Source organism: Cetorhinus maximus, chromosome 8, assembly GCF_964194155.1.
Source record: "Cetorhinus maximus chromosome 8, sCetMax3.hap1.1, whole genome shotgun sequence".
NCBI lineage: Eukaryota > Metazoa > Chordata > Chondrichthyes > Lamniformes > Cetorhinidae > Cetorhinus > Cetorhinus maximus.
In genome coordinates, this window is record NC_135886.1 from 119,491,123 (window position 1) to 119,507,132 (window position 16,010).

At 41.6% G+C, this 16,010-nt stretch overlaps 1 protein-coding gene across 2 annotated transcripts in view; it reads left to right on the forward strand.

Moving 5' to 3' along the window:
• LOC144683918 (gap junction alpha-3 protein-like) overlaps positions 1 to 9,854 on the forward strand; it is a 42,227-nt gene extending 32,373 nt beyond the window's left edge. The window contains exon 2 of one of the 2 annotated variants that reach the window (XR_013577364.1): positions 3,006 to 3,030. Coding sequence is in view for 1 of the 2 variants with exons in the window: in XM_078547491.1 (XP_078403617.1) it covers positions 8,495 to 9,571 (1,077 nt within the window). In the remaining variant the exon portion in view is untranslated. Of the gene's footprint in view, positions 1 to 3,005; positions 3,031 to 8,478 lie in introns of those variants that run through there. The other variant, XM_078547491.1, reaches the window with a different exon arrangement.
• Positions 9,855 to 16,010: the final 6,156 nt, after the last annotated feature.

The window sequence follows — 16,010 nt, forward strand, 5'->3', positions numbered from 1 at the left end:
TGAGACATGTATCTTTAAACATGAACTGTTTATTGTTAATCTTTAACTATTTACAGATCCCAGGTTGCTGTCATGCATGGTGCTGTTATCTCCATGCAGGCTGGTTCCAGAGTATTTTTTCTAGACTGTTTTCTGCCTATTACCATGTGACTCTACGCATCATACCATGGGTGGTGCTATTCCTCAGTCCCACATTAACCCTTGCCCTGCTAAGCACCTTCACGTTATGATGTACATTATCCCCCTTACTTCTCCAAGGAAAACTTTCCTTTCCAATGGAATATAACTATTTGTAGTACAATCTTTACTTGTTATCCCTTTTCTCCCATCTCAAGTCTCTGATTTTATAAATTTGGAAGGTCTGGAAGATTGACAGTTCTTCTGGATCTCGGTCCGTCAAGTTTGGAGGAATGGTAATAGTATTCTATGTTTCTGGTACTTGGCTATCTCAATTTGATTCGCATTTTGCACTCCTTCAAGTTGGGCTTCTCTTTATTGACAGCTCGTCTGCTTTTTTCAGACACTGTGGGTCTGTTCCTTTTTTTCGAAGGGGATTGTGCACTCTGTTTATTCCTAGAGTGGACTTGAATTTTCTTTTCCCATGGTATCTGCCATGTTCTTGCTGAACATTGACGCTTCACAAATGGGACCTTCATTTCCATTTGTTTCACAATCTCAGCCAAACGTGTGTTTGATGTTTTATTTTGAAATCCTTTTGCAAGCTTATGAATCTATTCATTCAGCTCAGCTTTCTCTTTTTCCAGTGCCTTCTGCTTCAGTGTCAGATTTACATTTTCCGACCTTGTTTCTATCTTTTCTTTTTCTGTCTGCAATAGAACTTTGTCCTTGTCCTTCATTGTGGTTTCACTGTTGGCCAGATCTGTCTCTGGGTGAAGTCTTAACTTGTTTCAGTTCTGTAATTGTGCTGCTCATGGCTTCATTGTCCGCTAGCAGCTTGGAAAGTTCTACGGCTTTTCCTTTCAATGCCTCCTTTTTCCCTTTCAACTGCCCCTTCAGCTCTCCAGCCTGTTTCTTTTAGCTTTCGGTTTTGTCCTGGAATATTGAACATTGCTGAGCCTTCTCTGCCAAACGGTTGTTCAGTTTGTTCAGAGTGATGTTAAATCCATTTTGCTTCCCTTTGTAATTATCCAGAGGAATGAACTTTGACCTAAGGGATTCTTGTAGCGTGTGAATGTTCTTCAGCTGGTTTTTCTTTTCTTTGTGAAGCTCACTTGCTTCATCTTGAGTTTTCCTGTAATTTAGCATAGTCTCCTTGAGTGTCTTCTGCTGTGCTTCCATTTCTTCTGTTTAATTCTGTCTTCATTTCTTCATGTTGCTGAATGGTCACACCTTCCTTTTGCATTTGATCTTGAAGAATATTCAACTGTTCATTCAAGTATTAATTTTCTTGTTGACTTCTTGCCAACTCACTCTGGGCTTCAGTGCAACGTTTCATTGCTATTGATAGTTCCAACACAGCGTTTTCTGAAGTAATATTCAACGTACTTTTTACCTCCTCATGTTTTTCCATGGATACATATTGATCCTTTAAGGAGTCCTTCAGGGTCGCAACTTCTTTGCATGCCTTTTCTGCCTGCTGTTTTGCCTGGCTGTACATCTGGTTGAGTTTTTTTAGCCCCTGCTTTGATTTGCCAAATATTGAATTGAGGTTCGTTACCTCCTCCTGATACCTTTGCGTCATCTCTGAAATTTGTTTGTTCAGATCTTGAACAGTTTGGTTCAATGAAAACTTCAGTTTATTGTGCATTTTCAAAGGTATATACTATGAATCTTGTGCTTTAAATCTTCCAGTTCAGTTCTGATGCAAACATTGTCCTGTAGAACAGCTTCATTTACTTTTTGCACAATTTGCTTCTTTTGAGTTACCTCACATTCTACAGCCTTCTCTGGCCCTCCCTCTGGGATCTTTTGTTGCCTTCGGTGCTTTATTGGGAGTTGTCCTCTTTCTAGGGTATCTTGTTGCCCTTGGCACTTTATTGGCAGTTGCCCTCTCTCTGGGGTCTCTTGTTGCCCTCAGTGCTTTATTGGGAGTTGCCCTCTTTCTGGCTTCTTTTGTTGCCCTTGGTGCTTTGTTTGGAGTTGCCCTCTTTCTGGGGTCTCTTGTTGCCCTTGGCACTTCATTGGGAGTTGCCCTCTCTCCGGGGTCTCTTGTTACCCTTCGTGCTTTGTTGGGAGTTGCCCTCTTTCTGGGGTCTCTTGTTGCCCTTGGCACATTATTGGGGATGTGCTACTCCTTCTTCTAGGGTCTGTGCTCTCCACAATTTGGAGTTCAACATATCTGTCAAAGCCTTTTAATATCTCATGAAGTGCTGTTGAGAATTGACTTATACATTGGCTGTGGTGTACTTCACCAGCAAATGAACCAAAGACGAATAAAAACTTATCAACTTGTGCTTCTTCTGATTCCTTATTTAATCCTGTGCTTCTCCTGTACACTAAAAATTTGTCTTCTCCAAGACTCCCACTCTTTGGCATGGTTTAGCCCTTTCCATAAGACAAATACATGTGGCTCTTCTAATTTTTCGACATGACTGGTTTTTTTGTTTTGTAGCTACTGCTTTGAATGTCATTACTGCTTTAAGAGCTGTCAGTGCAGTAACTGTTTATTTCCTCTCAAGTTGTTTCTGCAGCTGTTGATTTCTCTGTGCATCTTTCTTACATGTTTCTCGATTTTTGCGGACTCCCTGGCAATCGTGGGCCTTCTGCTTTTTTAAACTGTTTTAAGCTTTTAAGGTAGGAGCATTTCTTTTCTGGCTGATTTATTCCTGAATGGCTTTTTGTATGTCCCACACTGTGGGAGTTTTGGTGGGCTCGTGTTCCAATTGGAGTCCTTTTTTTTAAACTTAAGACAACGGCATTTTGTTCTTAAAATCTGCAGGTCTTTTCTTTTTCAAACTCTGCAGGTTCTGCTTAAACTTTTGACCCTGCCAGCCAATTTTCAGTTTTTTTTAAACCTTTGTTTTTTACTTGCAGCTCTCTTTCAGCTGCTCTCTGGATGCTGAACCCTTGGGACAGCCACCTATTCTAAAATGCAAGTACAGCTACTTTTTTTGTATTTTTGCCCACCATCTCGTGAACTGAGTCACTCAGGTTTTGCAATTTTTGTAGTTTTTGTTCATTGTCTTGTGATCTAACTAAATGTTTTAACTCTGCATCACTCAAGGTCTTGAAGTTTTTGTATTCTTGCTCACACGTCTTCGTGACCTGACCAAGTTTTTTTTTCTCCTTTTTACTCTGTGTCGCTTGGTCTTGGAATAAACTTCCACTCACTCTGGTGGATTCCTCAACTTCTAAAACTGTGGCAAAGCTTCTGTAATTGTTTCTTCAAGTTTTCTTCTTAGGTGCATGCCTGACTAGTACAGCTTCAGCTGCTTTCAACTTTTCATACCTTGAGATATTGTTCTGGGTTCATTGTTTAAAATGCTGCCACCTTTCGGATCACTGCTGATGTGATATCTTTTAGGAGCTCCCAACACTGCCAACCGTGTTACACTATGCTAATAGCACTGATATCCCACCGCTGCCACCATGTTGTATTATGTGATCTTTAGAGGTCTCAATGATGAAATCTTAAGACTTGTATATTTAAACATGAACCATTTATTGTTAATCTTTAACTATTTACAGTTCCCCAGGTTACTGTCATGCATGGTGCTGTTACCTCCATGTTCTTTCTAGACTGTTCTCTCAGTCTATTACCATGTGGCTCTATGCATCATACCGTGGGGGGATGCTTTGCTAAGCACCTTTACATTACAAAGGTACATCATACAACAGAATCATTGAATATTTTTAAGGCTGAGTTAGATAGATAGACAAGGGAGTCAAAGGGTATGGGGGGTAGACAGGAATGTGAAGCCACAATCAGATCAGCCATAATCTTATCAAATGGCGGAGCAGGCTTGAGGGGCTGAATGGCCTACTCCTGCTCCTAAATCGTATGTTCATATGTATCATAGCACTGAAGGTCAAGATTTCTGAGGGGCTCTTGCAGTGAGTCCCAGGTTGGCAGGTTTCATGAGCATCTGGTTCTCATAGGCTTTTTCTGTAACTGCCAGTGAATTATAATCACATCATAAAGCAAAATTGAGACCCCTCATGTCTAAGAATAATAATTCAATTCTTTGTGTCAGCTTTAATATTCCAACCAAAAATACGAAGATAACCAAACATTGGCACGGAAGGTCATAAATGATTATTTTCAGCCTATTTACTTGATTGCTGTGTCTCTGCTCCCAAACATTTAAGATGGCTTTCTCTGATTACCACTGGAATGAATTTTGCTGTCATCTGGTTTGGATAACGTCTGCTATCTCTCCACACCAGAGGCTGTATCTTGTTGCTGTCCTATGTTTATCTCCACCAGTTTCTGTGATTGCAGCTCCAGTGTTTACGTGACCTTTTGTACTTTAATGTTTGAAATTCTACCATTTTATTTACCTATGTTTAAAGCTTTTCAGTGAAGAGTGCTTTTCAACAAAAAATAATTTGGCAAAAGCTACTCTTTGCATCTATCCAAATTCAGTTGCATTTATATACAGTATAGACAGGCTTAGATGTGTGCAATTGTAAACAAATTTGCAGCTGAAATTTTCCTCTCTACCATGTAATTGGTAATTAATGTGTAGGTAATTATCCACAGTCCACTAGGGGCCATAGACATCTCTCTCTGTTAGAGGCAGACAAGTGGGTATATAGCTTGAGGGGCACCACTCTGCATTAAGCACGGGGTAAGGCAAGGAAGCAGCCCTCCATGAACTACCACAGCTGGTACGGGGATTGAACCTGTGCTAATAAAAATATAAAATGCTGGTACAACTCAGCAGGTCTGACAGCATCTGTGGAGAGAGAAACAAAGTTAAGGTTTCGAGTCCACACGACTTCTTCAGGGTGGTGCGGACTCGAAACATTAACTCTGTTTCTCTCTCCACAAATCCTGTCAGATCTGCTGAGTTTTACCAACATTTTCTGATTTTATTTCTGATTTCCAGAATCCACAGTATTTTGCTTTTATCTTATTGAACCTGTGCTGTTGGTGTCATTCTGCACCACGATCAATTAACCAACTAAACTAAAAACAAAAAGCTAAAAGCTACTGCGGATGCTGGAAATCCAAAACAAAAACAGAATTACCTGGAAAAACTTAGCAGGTCTGGCAGCATCGGCGGAGAAGAAATCAGCTAACGTTTCGAGCCTTCATGGCCCTTCGAAGGGCCATGAAGGCTCGAAACGTTAGTTGATTTCTTCTCCGCCGATGCTGCCAGACCTGCTGAGTTTTTCCAGGTAATTCTGTTTTTGTAACCAACTAAACTAAGTGACCCACAGCACTGTATAATAATATAGAAGAAAAGTTTGTAAATCACCGTGTTAAATTAGGTCTAGTGAGAAGGAGAAATTGAAGGAAATTAGTATTACTAAAACAATAGTGCTGGAGAAATTAATGGGACTGAAAGCTGATAAATCCCCAGGGCCCGAACATCTACATCCCAGGGTATTAAAGAAGGTGGTCGTGGAAATGGTGGGTGTGTTTTTTGTCATCTTCCAAAATGCTGCAGATTCTGGAACAGTCCCGGCAGATTGGGGGGTGGCAAGTGTAACCCCACTGTTTTTTTAAAAATTCATTCATGGGATGTGGGCTTTGCTGGCTGGGCCAGGATTTATTGCCCATCATTAGTTGCCCTTGAGAAGGTGGTGGTGAGCTGTCTTCTTGAACTGCTGCAGTCCATGTGATGTCGGTACACCCCCAGTGCTGTTAGGGAGGGAGTTCCAGGATCTGGACACAGCAATAGTGAAGGGTCAAAATCCGAGAACTCCCTTCCTAACAGCACTGTGGCTGTACCTACACCAGGTGGACTACAGCAGTTCAAGAAGGCAGCTTCTTGTCCACCTTCTCAAGGGCAACTAGTGATGGGCAATAAATCCTGGCCCAGCCAGCCAAGTCCACATCCCATGACTGAATTTAAAATAACAGTGGGATTACACTTGCCATCCTCCAGTCTTCTGGGACTGTTCCACAATACACAGAATTTAAAAAAGGAGGGAGGGAGAAAACAGTGAATTACAGACCGGTTAGCCTAACATCAATAGTAGGGAAAATGCTAGATCTGTTATAAATGATGATAACAGGACATTTAGAAAATATCAATGGGATTAGACAAAGTCAATATGGATTTATGAAAGGGAACTCATGCTTGACAAACCAACTGGAGTTTTTTGGGGACGTAACTAGCAGAATAGATAAGGTAGAATGAGTGGATGTGGTGTATTTGGATTTTCAGAAGGCTTTTGATTAAGTCCCACCTAAGAGGTTAGTGTGTAAAATTAAAACACATGGGATTTGGGGTAATATATTGGAATGGTTTGAGAATTGGTTAGCAGACAGGAAACAGAATAGGAATACATGGGTCTTTTTTGGAATGGCAGGTGGTGACTAGTGGGGTGGTGCAGGGATCATATCAATGATTTAGATGAGAGAACCAAATGCAACATTTCCAAGTTTGCTGATGACACAAAACTTGGTGGGAATGTGTGCGACGAGGAGGGTGTTAAGATGCTTCAAGGCAAATTAGACAGGTTGAGTGAGTGCGCAAATACATGGCAGATGCAGTATAACGTGGATAAGTGTGAAGTTATCCACTGCGTTAGGAAAAACAGAATGGCAGAATATTATGTAAATGGTGATAGATTGGGAAATGTTGATGTACAAAGGGACCTGGGTGTCCTTATACACCAATCACTCAAAGCAGGTGCAGCAAGCAGTTAAGAAGGCAAATGGTATGTTGACCTTCATTGCAAGAGGTCTTGAGTACAGGAGCAAGGATGTCTTACTGCAGCTGTACAGGGCCTTGGTGAGACCACACCTGGAGTATTGTGTACAGTTTTGGTCTCCTTACCTAAGAAAGGATATACTTGCCATAGAGACAGTGCAGCAAAAGTTCACCAGACTGATTTCTGGGGTGGCAGGATTGTCATATGAGGAGAGATTAGGCAGACTAAGCTTATATTCTATAGGGTTTAGAAGAATGAGAGGAGATCTCATTGAAACATATAAAATTCTGGCGGGGCTGGACAGACTGGATGCAGGGATGATGTTTCCTCTGGCTGGGGGGTCTAGAACAAGGCGTCACAATCTCAGGATATGGGGTAGACCATTTAGGACTGAGATGAGAAGAAACTTCTTCACTCAAGAGGGTGGTGAACCTATGGAATTCTCTACCACAGAAGGCTGTGGAAGCCGAGTTGCTGAATATATTTAAGAAGGAAATAGATTTCTAGACTCTCAAGGCGTCAAGGGGTATGGGGAGAGCGTGGGAGTATGGCATTGAGATGGAGGATCAGTCACGATCATATTGAATGGCGGAGCAGGCTCGAAGGGCCGATTGATCTACTCCTATTTTCTATGTTTCTAGGTACAGGGCACTAATCCACCTTGTGTCCATTTTGTGGAATGAGTTTGGGCATTACTGAGAATGTCCTGAAACATATGCAATCCAAGCTGGACTAGGATATTGCTTTGCTACATCTTTTACTGTGCTCTTGATTATTTTAAGCTTTTCTTATTTCTTCATTATTTATAGTGTTTTCAAATTGCTTGTTCTGTACATTGAATAAATCCAACTATTTTGGTTCAAATTGTAATCACAGAAAGGAGGTAAACTAATTACAGTGTAAATTTTTTCAGAGACTTGGCCTCCATCCTATCTTAGAGACATTAGTCCTACTCTAGAGTAGGGCTGTTGAAACCCTTTATGACCATTTTGAGTGGTGGAAATCTGCTCCACAAAGCCAATGACTCAGTTTAATTTGTGCTTTAAATTTTTACTTACTGTTTAAGCCACTCCCGCCTCATGGGGAGGTCTCCTCTAACTGCATGGAGGCAGACTCCAAATGGCTTCCCGGAGTTTGGGGGGGATGGGTATCAGCACTCTATGGCACATTAAGGAAGGCTCCACCAGCGGCAAAGGCCTCTCTGCTTGACCTGGCCAAAAATAACAACTTTCTAGCACCCCTGGGAGAGTGCCTCACAATGGTGTCACACTGGTGTTTCCCTTGCTTTCTCTTGGCCTCTGGGCTGGCAGCATGGGAGGCCTACATGCCTTCCTTAATCGGTCACCTCTTCCACCTGCTGCCTCATGATCTCCTTTTTACACCACGGGGGATGTCCCACCTCCACCTGAGCGTGCTGGCCACCCAAAAAACTGCCCAACGTCAGGACTTAACCCTTCTGATGTCTGTCTAATGTTGTAGGTCAAGGACCTTTCATTAGAACCATTTAGAATTGAGAAATTTGTATCTTGTGTGGTGTTCAGAGCTCAACCTCCGTTTGAAATGGGAGCTATATACACAGGGATCATGAGAAATAACGTAATCTAAGGAAACTGAGATGTAACACTAAACATACTGACTTTTCTTTTCTCTCCATTCCACCACCCACCCCCTGTCATTTTCCCTGTTTAGCTAAAAGCAGGAAAGAATGGGAGACTGGAGTATCTTGGGGAACCTGTTGGAAAGTGCCCAGCAGCACTCGACCGTGGTAGGAAAGGTGTGGTTAACGTCTCTGTTCATTTTCCGTATTCTGGTGCTGGGGACTGCCACCGAGAAGGTCTGGGGAGATGAGCAGGTCTTCTTTTCCTGCGACACCAAACAGCCCGGCTGTCAGAATGTCTGCTACGACAGGATCTTCCCCATCTCCCACATCCGCTTCTGGGTGCTGCAGATCATCTTTGTGTCCACCCCCACGCTGGTCTATCTGGGCCACATCTTCCACCTGGTGCGGATGGAGGAGAAACAGAAGCAGAGGGAGAAAGAGAAGCTGAGCAGGCATCAACCTGGAGACAAGGAGGCATTGACGCAGAATGCCAAGGACACCAAATGCCCCTTGCTGAATGATCAGGGCAAAATTAGAATAGAAGGAGCTCTTCTACGTACTTATGTGTTTAACATTATTTTTAAAACCCTTTTTGAAGTTGGTTTCATATTGGCACAGTACTATCTCTATGGCTTTGAACTCAAACCTCTTTACAAGTGTAGCTACCTGCCATGCCCTAACACCGTTGACTGTTACATCTCCCGTCCGACTGAGAAAACGGTTTTCATTATATTCATGCTGGTTATGGCTTGCCTTTCGTTACTTTTGAACCTAATTGAAATATTTCATCTAGGACTCAAGAAATGTAGAAAGAGTGAGAAGGACAACCAAGTCTCAAAGTCCACCTGTAAGCAGAATGGGGCGCTCCCAATTGAGAGGACGGAGCCCTGCGCCCCTAGTTACCAGTACTTTGCCAATCACAGTGGATCACAGCTGTACAAGATAGAGACAGGCTTCAGTGTCTCCCCATTGACAGAAACAAACTCTGTGTGCCATCCTTACAACAGCAATATGGCAATAAAACAAAACCAAGACAATTTTGCCATGATGGATGACAAGCAGGGGAGTCAGGAGGAGACAAGCGCACTACCCAACAGCCATGTTTCTGTGACTGACAAGAGGAGGAATAGTGACACAAGCAAACAGAGCAATCGGACCAGATCAGATGATCTTGCAATCTAAGTTTCTGGCTGCTGAAGTGACAAGCTGTTTACTAAAATCATTCCACTAGAACCTTGAAAAAAAGACCCAAAAATTGTGGTGAGAAAAATGTCAAAAAGACAAATTGACCAACATGGCAAAGTTGTTAAAATAATTTGCTCACTGTCAACACCAGAATAAGGTTTCAGTTATGTTTGATTTATATGCATTGTTAATGTCATTTGCCTCCTACATCAAAAAAGACTCCAGAGGCTATGACATAAAGAGCAAAATTCCCCTTTTAATGAAATTGTATTTTCAGAAATCCCTCGTTCCCATGATTTTATAAGTGGGAAAATCAGATCCTCTCCCACGTTTCATGAAGAAGAATTTTGAGTCCATGTGAGTTTAAAGGACTAAGCTTAAGTTTTATTTGAAATTCCTCTGAATCCTGGAAGGCTTATAGGGTTTTTCTCTTCATCAAAAAAGGTTTGGGAAACCAAACTTACTTTCTGTTTGGGCAGGCAAACTGGAATTCATTACGATGAAATCACAATGTGCTGCCACATTTTGGCATGATCATATCATACATTGATAGACAAGCAAAATGACCTGCTAAATATTTTTAATGAAGATTGTTCCTCTTTGATGCATAAATCATGAAAATTTTCAAGAACAGCAGAGGCCATTTGATCCAATAACCATCCCTTTTTGGTAGTTACCTTCCTTCACTTACCTGGATTGCTTCCCTCTTTAAATTCTTATCCTATTGGGCCAGATATTGTGGTCAGCACAAACATTCATTACACTTAAGTTTGCCCATTGACTTTCTGTGGGAATTTGCACTGGTACTTGTGGTGTTTAGAAAGCTATTTTGCTATAGTGCCCTCTCCACTGGATCTGGGATTTGTGTGAACAAGACAAACAGCTGTGCATCTTTTTCTATTCATTCGTGGGATGTGGGTGTCGCTGGCTGGGCCAGCATTTATTGCCCATCCCTAATTGTCCTTGAGAAGGTGGTGGTGAGCTGCCTTCCTGAACCGCTGCAATCGTGTAACCAATCAGAGGCACACAAAGACTAAACTCAGAAGTGTCAGTTAGAAAGCAAAATAAAGAGCAGGAAATGAAGGTAGGATTAAGAGAGAGATAACTAAGAGACTGAAAGAATAATATTTTGAAAATACATTTTTTTAATTTTAAGTCTCCAACAATTATAAAAATCTGAAGGAATGGGTCTCCACATTTGTAAAAAATTAATTCTCAGGGCCAGGAAGGTTAGTTGGCAGTAATTAAGACTGATCACACCATTAAACATTCACTTATACTGGAATGAAGAAGTCCTTAACTTTTCTCGTGACCTTAATGGGTATCTACCATGTAAGTACTATAATTTCACACCAATCCATAACTTTCAATTCCTAGTCTCTCAGCAAGAAATTGTTCTATCAAAGCTTCTCAAAAAGCAGGGCAACTCAGACAACAACTTGGATAAAAGCAAAATACTGCGGATGCTGGAAATCTGAAACAAAAACAAAAATAGCTGGAAAAACTCAGCAGGTCCGACAGCATCTGCGGAGAGGAATACAGTTGATGTTTCGAGTCTGTTTGACTCTTCATCAGCACTAAGGAAATAGAGAAATGAGGTGAAATATAAGCTGGTAGAGGAGGGTGGGGCAGGTAGAACTGGATAGAGGGCTAGTGATAGGTGGAGGCAAAGAAGAGATTGCCAAAGATGTCATAGACAAAACGACAAAGAGGTGTTGACGGTGGTGATATTATCTAAGGAATGTGCTAATGGGGACATTAAGGGTAGCAAGCAGGACAAGCTAGTGGCAGATGGCCCTAGTGGGGGTGGGGTGGGGTGAAGGGATCAAAATGGGCTAAAAGGTGGAGATAAAACAATAGATCTAAATAAATTTAAAAATAGGCTGGAAAAGAAATTTTTTTTTTAAAAATTATAAATTATTGGAAAAGGGGGATCGGAAAGGGGGTGGGGGTGGAGGAGAGAGTTCATGATGTGAAATTGTTGAACTCAATATTAATTCCAGAATTAGAGTGTAAAGTGCCTAGTCGGAAGATGAGGTGCTGTTCCTCCACTTTGCGTTGAGCTTCACTGGTACATTGCAGCAGGCCAAGGATGGACATGTGGGCATGAGAGCAGGATGGTGTGTTGAAATGGCAAGTGACAGGGAAGTCTGGGTCATGCTTGCAGACAGACCGAAGGTGTTCCGCAAAGTGGTCACTCAGCCTGCGTTTGGTCTCTCCAATGTAGAGGAGACCGCACTGGGAGCAGCGAATGCTGTAGACTAAATTGAGGGAAGTGTAAGTGAAATGCTGCTTCACTTGAAAGGAGTGTTTGGGCCCTTGGACGGTGAGGAGGGGGAAAGTAAAGGGGCAACCGCAGAAGGTGCAACACTCTCTTTTTTGCCTCCACCTATCACTGGCCCTCTATCCAGCTCTACCTGTCCCACCCCCCCTCTACCAGCTTATATTTCACCTCATTTCTCTATTTCCTTAGTTCTGATGAAGAGTCATACGGACTCGAAACGTCAACTGTATTCCTCTCCGCAGATGCTGTCAGACCTGCTGAGTTTTTCCAGCTATTTTTGTTTTTGTTTCAGACAACAAGTTCCTGTTTTCCGCACTTAACCGCGCATGTGCAGTTGCTGAAAGTTGCCCGATTTACTCTTTAATAGCAGTGAGCGCCAATAGCCTTATTGTCATTTTTACCAAAAGATCCAGGTCAATGCCCTTTGAGCCCATTTGCAGTTTGCATGACAGCATCTTCCCTGGTTTTTATTCTTCACATCCGCCGTTAAAGAGATTCCATCTGACTTTTCTTACTGGTAATTTATTTTAAATTGTGTCCCCCAGTAATTGACTGTTTATGGAACCTAAGTGAGATTTTAACATTAAATGGACAATGACCATCTTGCAGAGCAACTTATCAAGCTAAAAGATGGGTACACAAAGTTGGTCTGCGTCTTTCTGCATTCCCAGTACCCATCTGGGTTGATTTTTTTCAAGGTACTTGTCCATATTCCACTTTTCTGCAACTTTAGTCTGTCATCATGTCGATTACAGACATGACTGGTATGGAAAATATCACTTCTGCCAATATTCTAAGTTTCTCTCTTCCCACCAAAAATGTTATGCAAACACTGTTTGCTCCAGAAGGTATTACTTGTGCACTGTGTAGCTAACACAAGCACTTATTTATTCCAGGAATCTTGGTTGGCCCAAGATTTCCAAAGGGAACTTTTCCTCAATTCTTCCTGCAATTCTTCAGTACTTGGAATAGAATCTTGCAGAACCGAGGGATTGAATAAAACATCTTTTCGAGAGTGGTGCTCAAGCAACACAAGGCTTTAAAAGATTGTCTTTCAGAATTACTGCCCATCAGTAAACAGTGAAAGGCATTAGTGAGGGTGAAATGAATGAGAAGAATTGGAAGACACAGATTATAAACATTTCTGCAATGAATTTATTTGCAGGACAGTATGAGTTTGCTACATTTAGGAGGATTGCCACAATCTTAGAGCCTTCTAGAGCTTTAAGAAAAATGCAAACATCATATCTTGGAACATTTGTAATGTCTGCATAACATGGTTGGAATTGGACAACAATGTGTGGAAATCCCAGCCTGTCAACTTAGAAACTTTCTTTATGCATAAATTAAATCAGTTTCCAAGTTAACAGGAAACCACCTTTAGATGAATTGCATGTCCCAGGGAGCTTTGCAGTATGGACAGCTAAAATGAAAATGGCATATTTGAATTCCCTCACACTCAGGTTCAATCACAAGGAACTTCACAGCAGAAGTCTCACAAGTCACTGGACAACAATCAGGAGTTTTAAACCTTGTTTTTTTTTTGCCTCCTTAGTCCTGGGCACTGTTGTCAATTACTGAGCATTGGATTAGTGGAGAAGCTAGCTCAGGATGGATCACATTTTGAAACTTGAACCTTCTTGCTAGGTGCAACTCAGGACCACTGGGAAAGAGCTCAGCTTCTAAAGTTATAAAATAAATGCCATAAGAAGAAAAGCATTTTTAAAACTGCAACACTAATTAGAAAAAATATTTTTTGAACAAATTCCAGAAGAATAATCACAGAATCACTTAGCACCATGCTCAATGAAAAAAATGTTAACGGTTTGTAATAGGAGCATACAGCTTCTTCTTTTAAGTAAAGGAATACTTTAGGAATACTTTATAATATTGCATATGCTTAGAGACAGGACAGTGGTCTAGAAATTCAGCTGCACAGGGTCTGTGTCTTGAGCATTAAATGGCCTCCCAGCATAGAGCACACTCATTATTCACTGGAAATGCATCCCCTGCCATATTGGTAAAGGCCAAAACATCAGCTTGCAGTGCCCATGCCTGAAACAGAGGCCTACCGACAGTTTGAAGCCCCTACTGCAGGATATTTTGCCCTGAATGTCAGCTGCACTTAGGAAGAACAGGTCCATATGCAGCCCAACATGCAACAAAATAAGTTTTTTGTTTAAATACTTAACTGATTGTGGAGCCAGGAGGAGCACTGACCTGATCTTCAATCACACTTTGCTTTCGAGTTGCCTAATTGAAAAAAGTTAGAATTTGACATTGTCCTGTTCTTTTCCACCAGACAGCAAAACTAGTCATCCAGGTAAATCTAGCAAACCTGTGTTCCTCCAACACTAGCCACTAATTTCAAACCATGAGCCTTCACTGTCTTTGAGCCTTTGTTAGTGCTGTCAAAACTATTCAGTTTTTCTATAATTCAGCAATGTGGTTAAATAGTCATTTTTATTGCAATGTTTTTATTAAAATATGTTTACAGTTGGTCATCCAAATATTAAGTTGTGTGAGTGACCAATTCACATTTCATGTGTTTTTGCTTTTTTATTTCAATTTTGCTAAAGCCAACAGTAGCTATCGAACAACAAAAACAACTGATGGTATTTTGAATTCAGTGTGCACATAGACAAGGGCAGCAGGTGCAAGGGGATATTGTCAACTCCAAGTTCCTCTCCAACCCACTCACCATCTTGACTTGGAAATATAGGCCCAGATCTTCCATTCAGCGGTGAAGTGGGAGTGCTGTTTACTGTTTTAGGTTGGAGCCTTTTTTTAAATGTATTCTTTCATGGGATGTGGACTTTGCTTTCAAGGCCAGCATTTGTTGCTCACCCCTAATCGTTTTTGAACTGAGTGGCTTGCTAGGCCATTTCAGAGAGCAGTTATGAGTCAACCACATTGCTGTGGATCTGGAGTTACATGTAGGCCAGTCCAGGTAAGGATGGCAGATTTTATAGGAACATAGGAACAGGATTAGATAATTCAGCCCATTGAGCCTGCTCTGCCATTCAATATGATTATGGCTAATAATCCACTTCATTGCCTTTTTCCCATACTATCCCCATGTTCCTTCATGTCATTGATATTTAGAAAGTCAATCTCTACTTTAAACATATTCAATAGCCCTCTGGGGTAGAGAATTCAAAAGATTCACAACCCTCTGAATAAAAAAAAATCCTCCTCATCTCGGTCCTAATTGGCTTCCCCCTTATTTTGAAATTGTGTCCCCTGGTTCTAGATTCCCCAACCAGGGGAAACATTTTACCTGCATCTCCCCTGTCTATTCCTTTACATATTTTGTAGGTTTCAATGAAATCACATCTCATTCTTCAAAACTAGAGAATACAAGCCGAGTTTCCCCAATCTCTCTTCTTAGGGCAGTTCTGCCATCCCGGGAACAAGTCTGGTGAACTTTCGTTGCACACCCTCTTTGGTAATAATATTCTGCCTAAGATAAGGGGACCAAAACTGCACACAGCATTCCAGGTGCGGTCTAACCAAAGTTCTGTACGATTGAAGCAAGACTTCGCTACTGCTGCACTCAAATTCTCTTGCAATAAAAATTCTTTTGAGTTATCAACAGTCACAGATTGCAACTCTTTTGAGTACAATCACAGTTCTTGGTTTCCGGGAGTGGGACATGAACCCACAACCTTCTGATTCGAAGGCGAGGGTGCTATGGACTGAGCCACAGCTGACACCTCTTGCAATAAAGGATAACACACCATTAGCCTTCATAATTGCTTGTTGCACCTGCATGTTAACCTTCAGTGGCTTATTGATGAGGATGCCCAGGTCCCTTTGTACATCTACACTTTCTGATCTCTTACCATTTAAGAAATACTCTGTACATCTGTTCTTCCTACCAAAGTGATAACCTCACATTTTTCCACATTTCTTCCACTGCCATGTTCTTGCCCACTTACTGGGCAGAATTTTACGACAGCGGGATTTTATGTTCCCACTGAAGTTAATGGGGTTTATAATGGCTCATCACATTTTACGGCCCTGTCCCCGCCAAAACGGGGCCGTAAAAGTCTGCCCACTAAGTCTGTACAAATCCCCTTGAAGCCGCTTTGCAACTTCCTCACAACATACATTCCCACTTGGCTTTCTGTCATCTGCGAACTTGGAAAT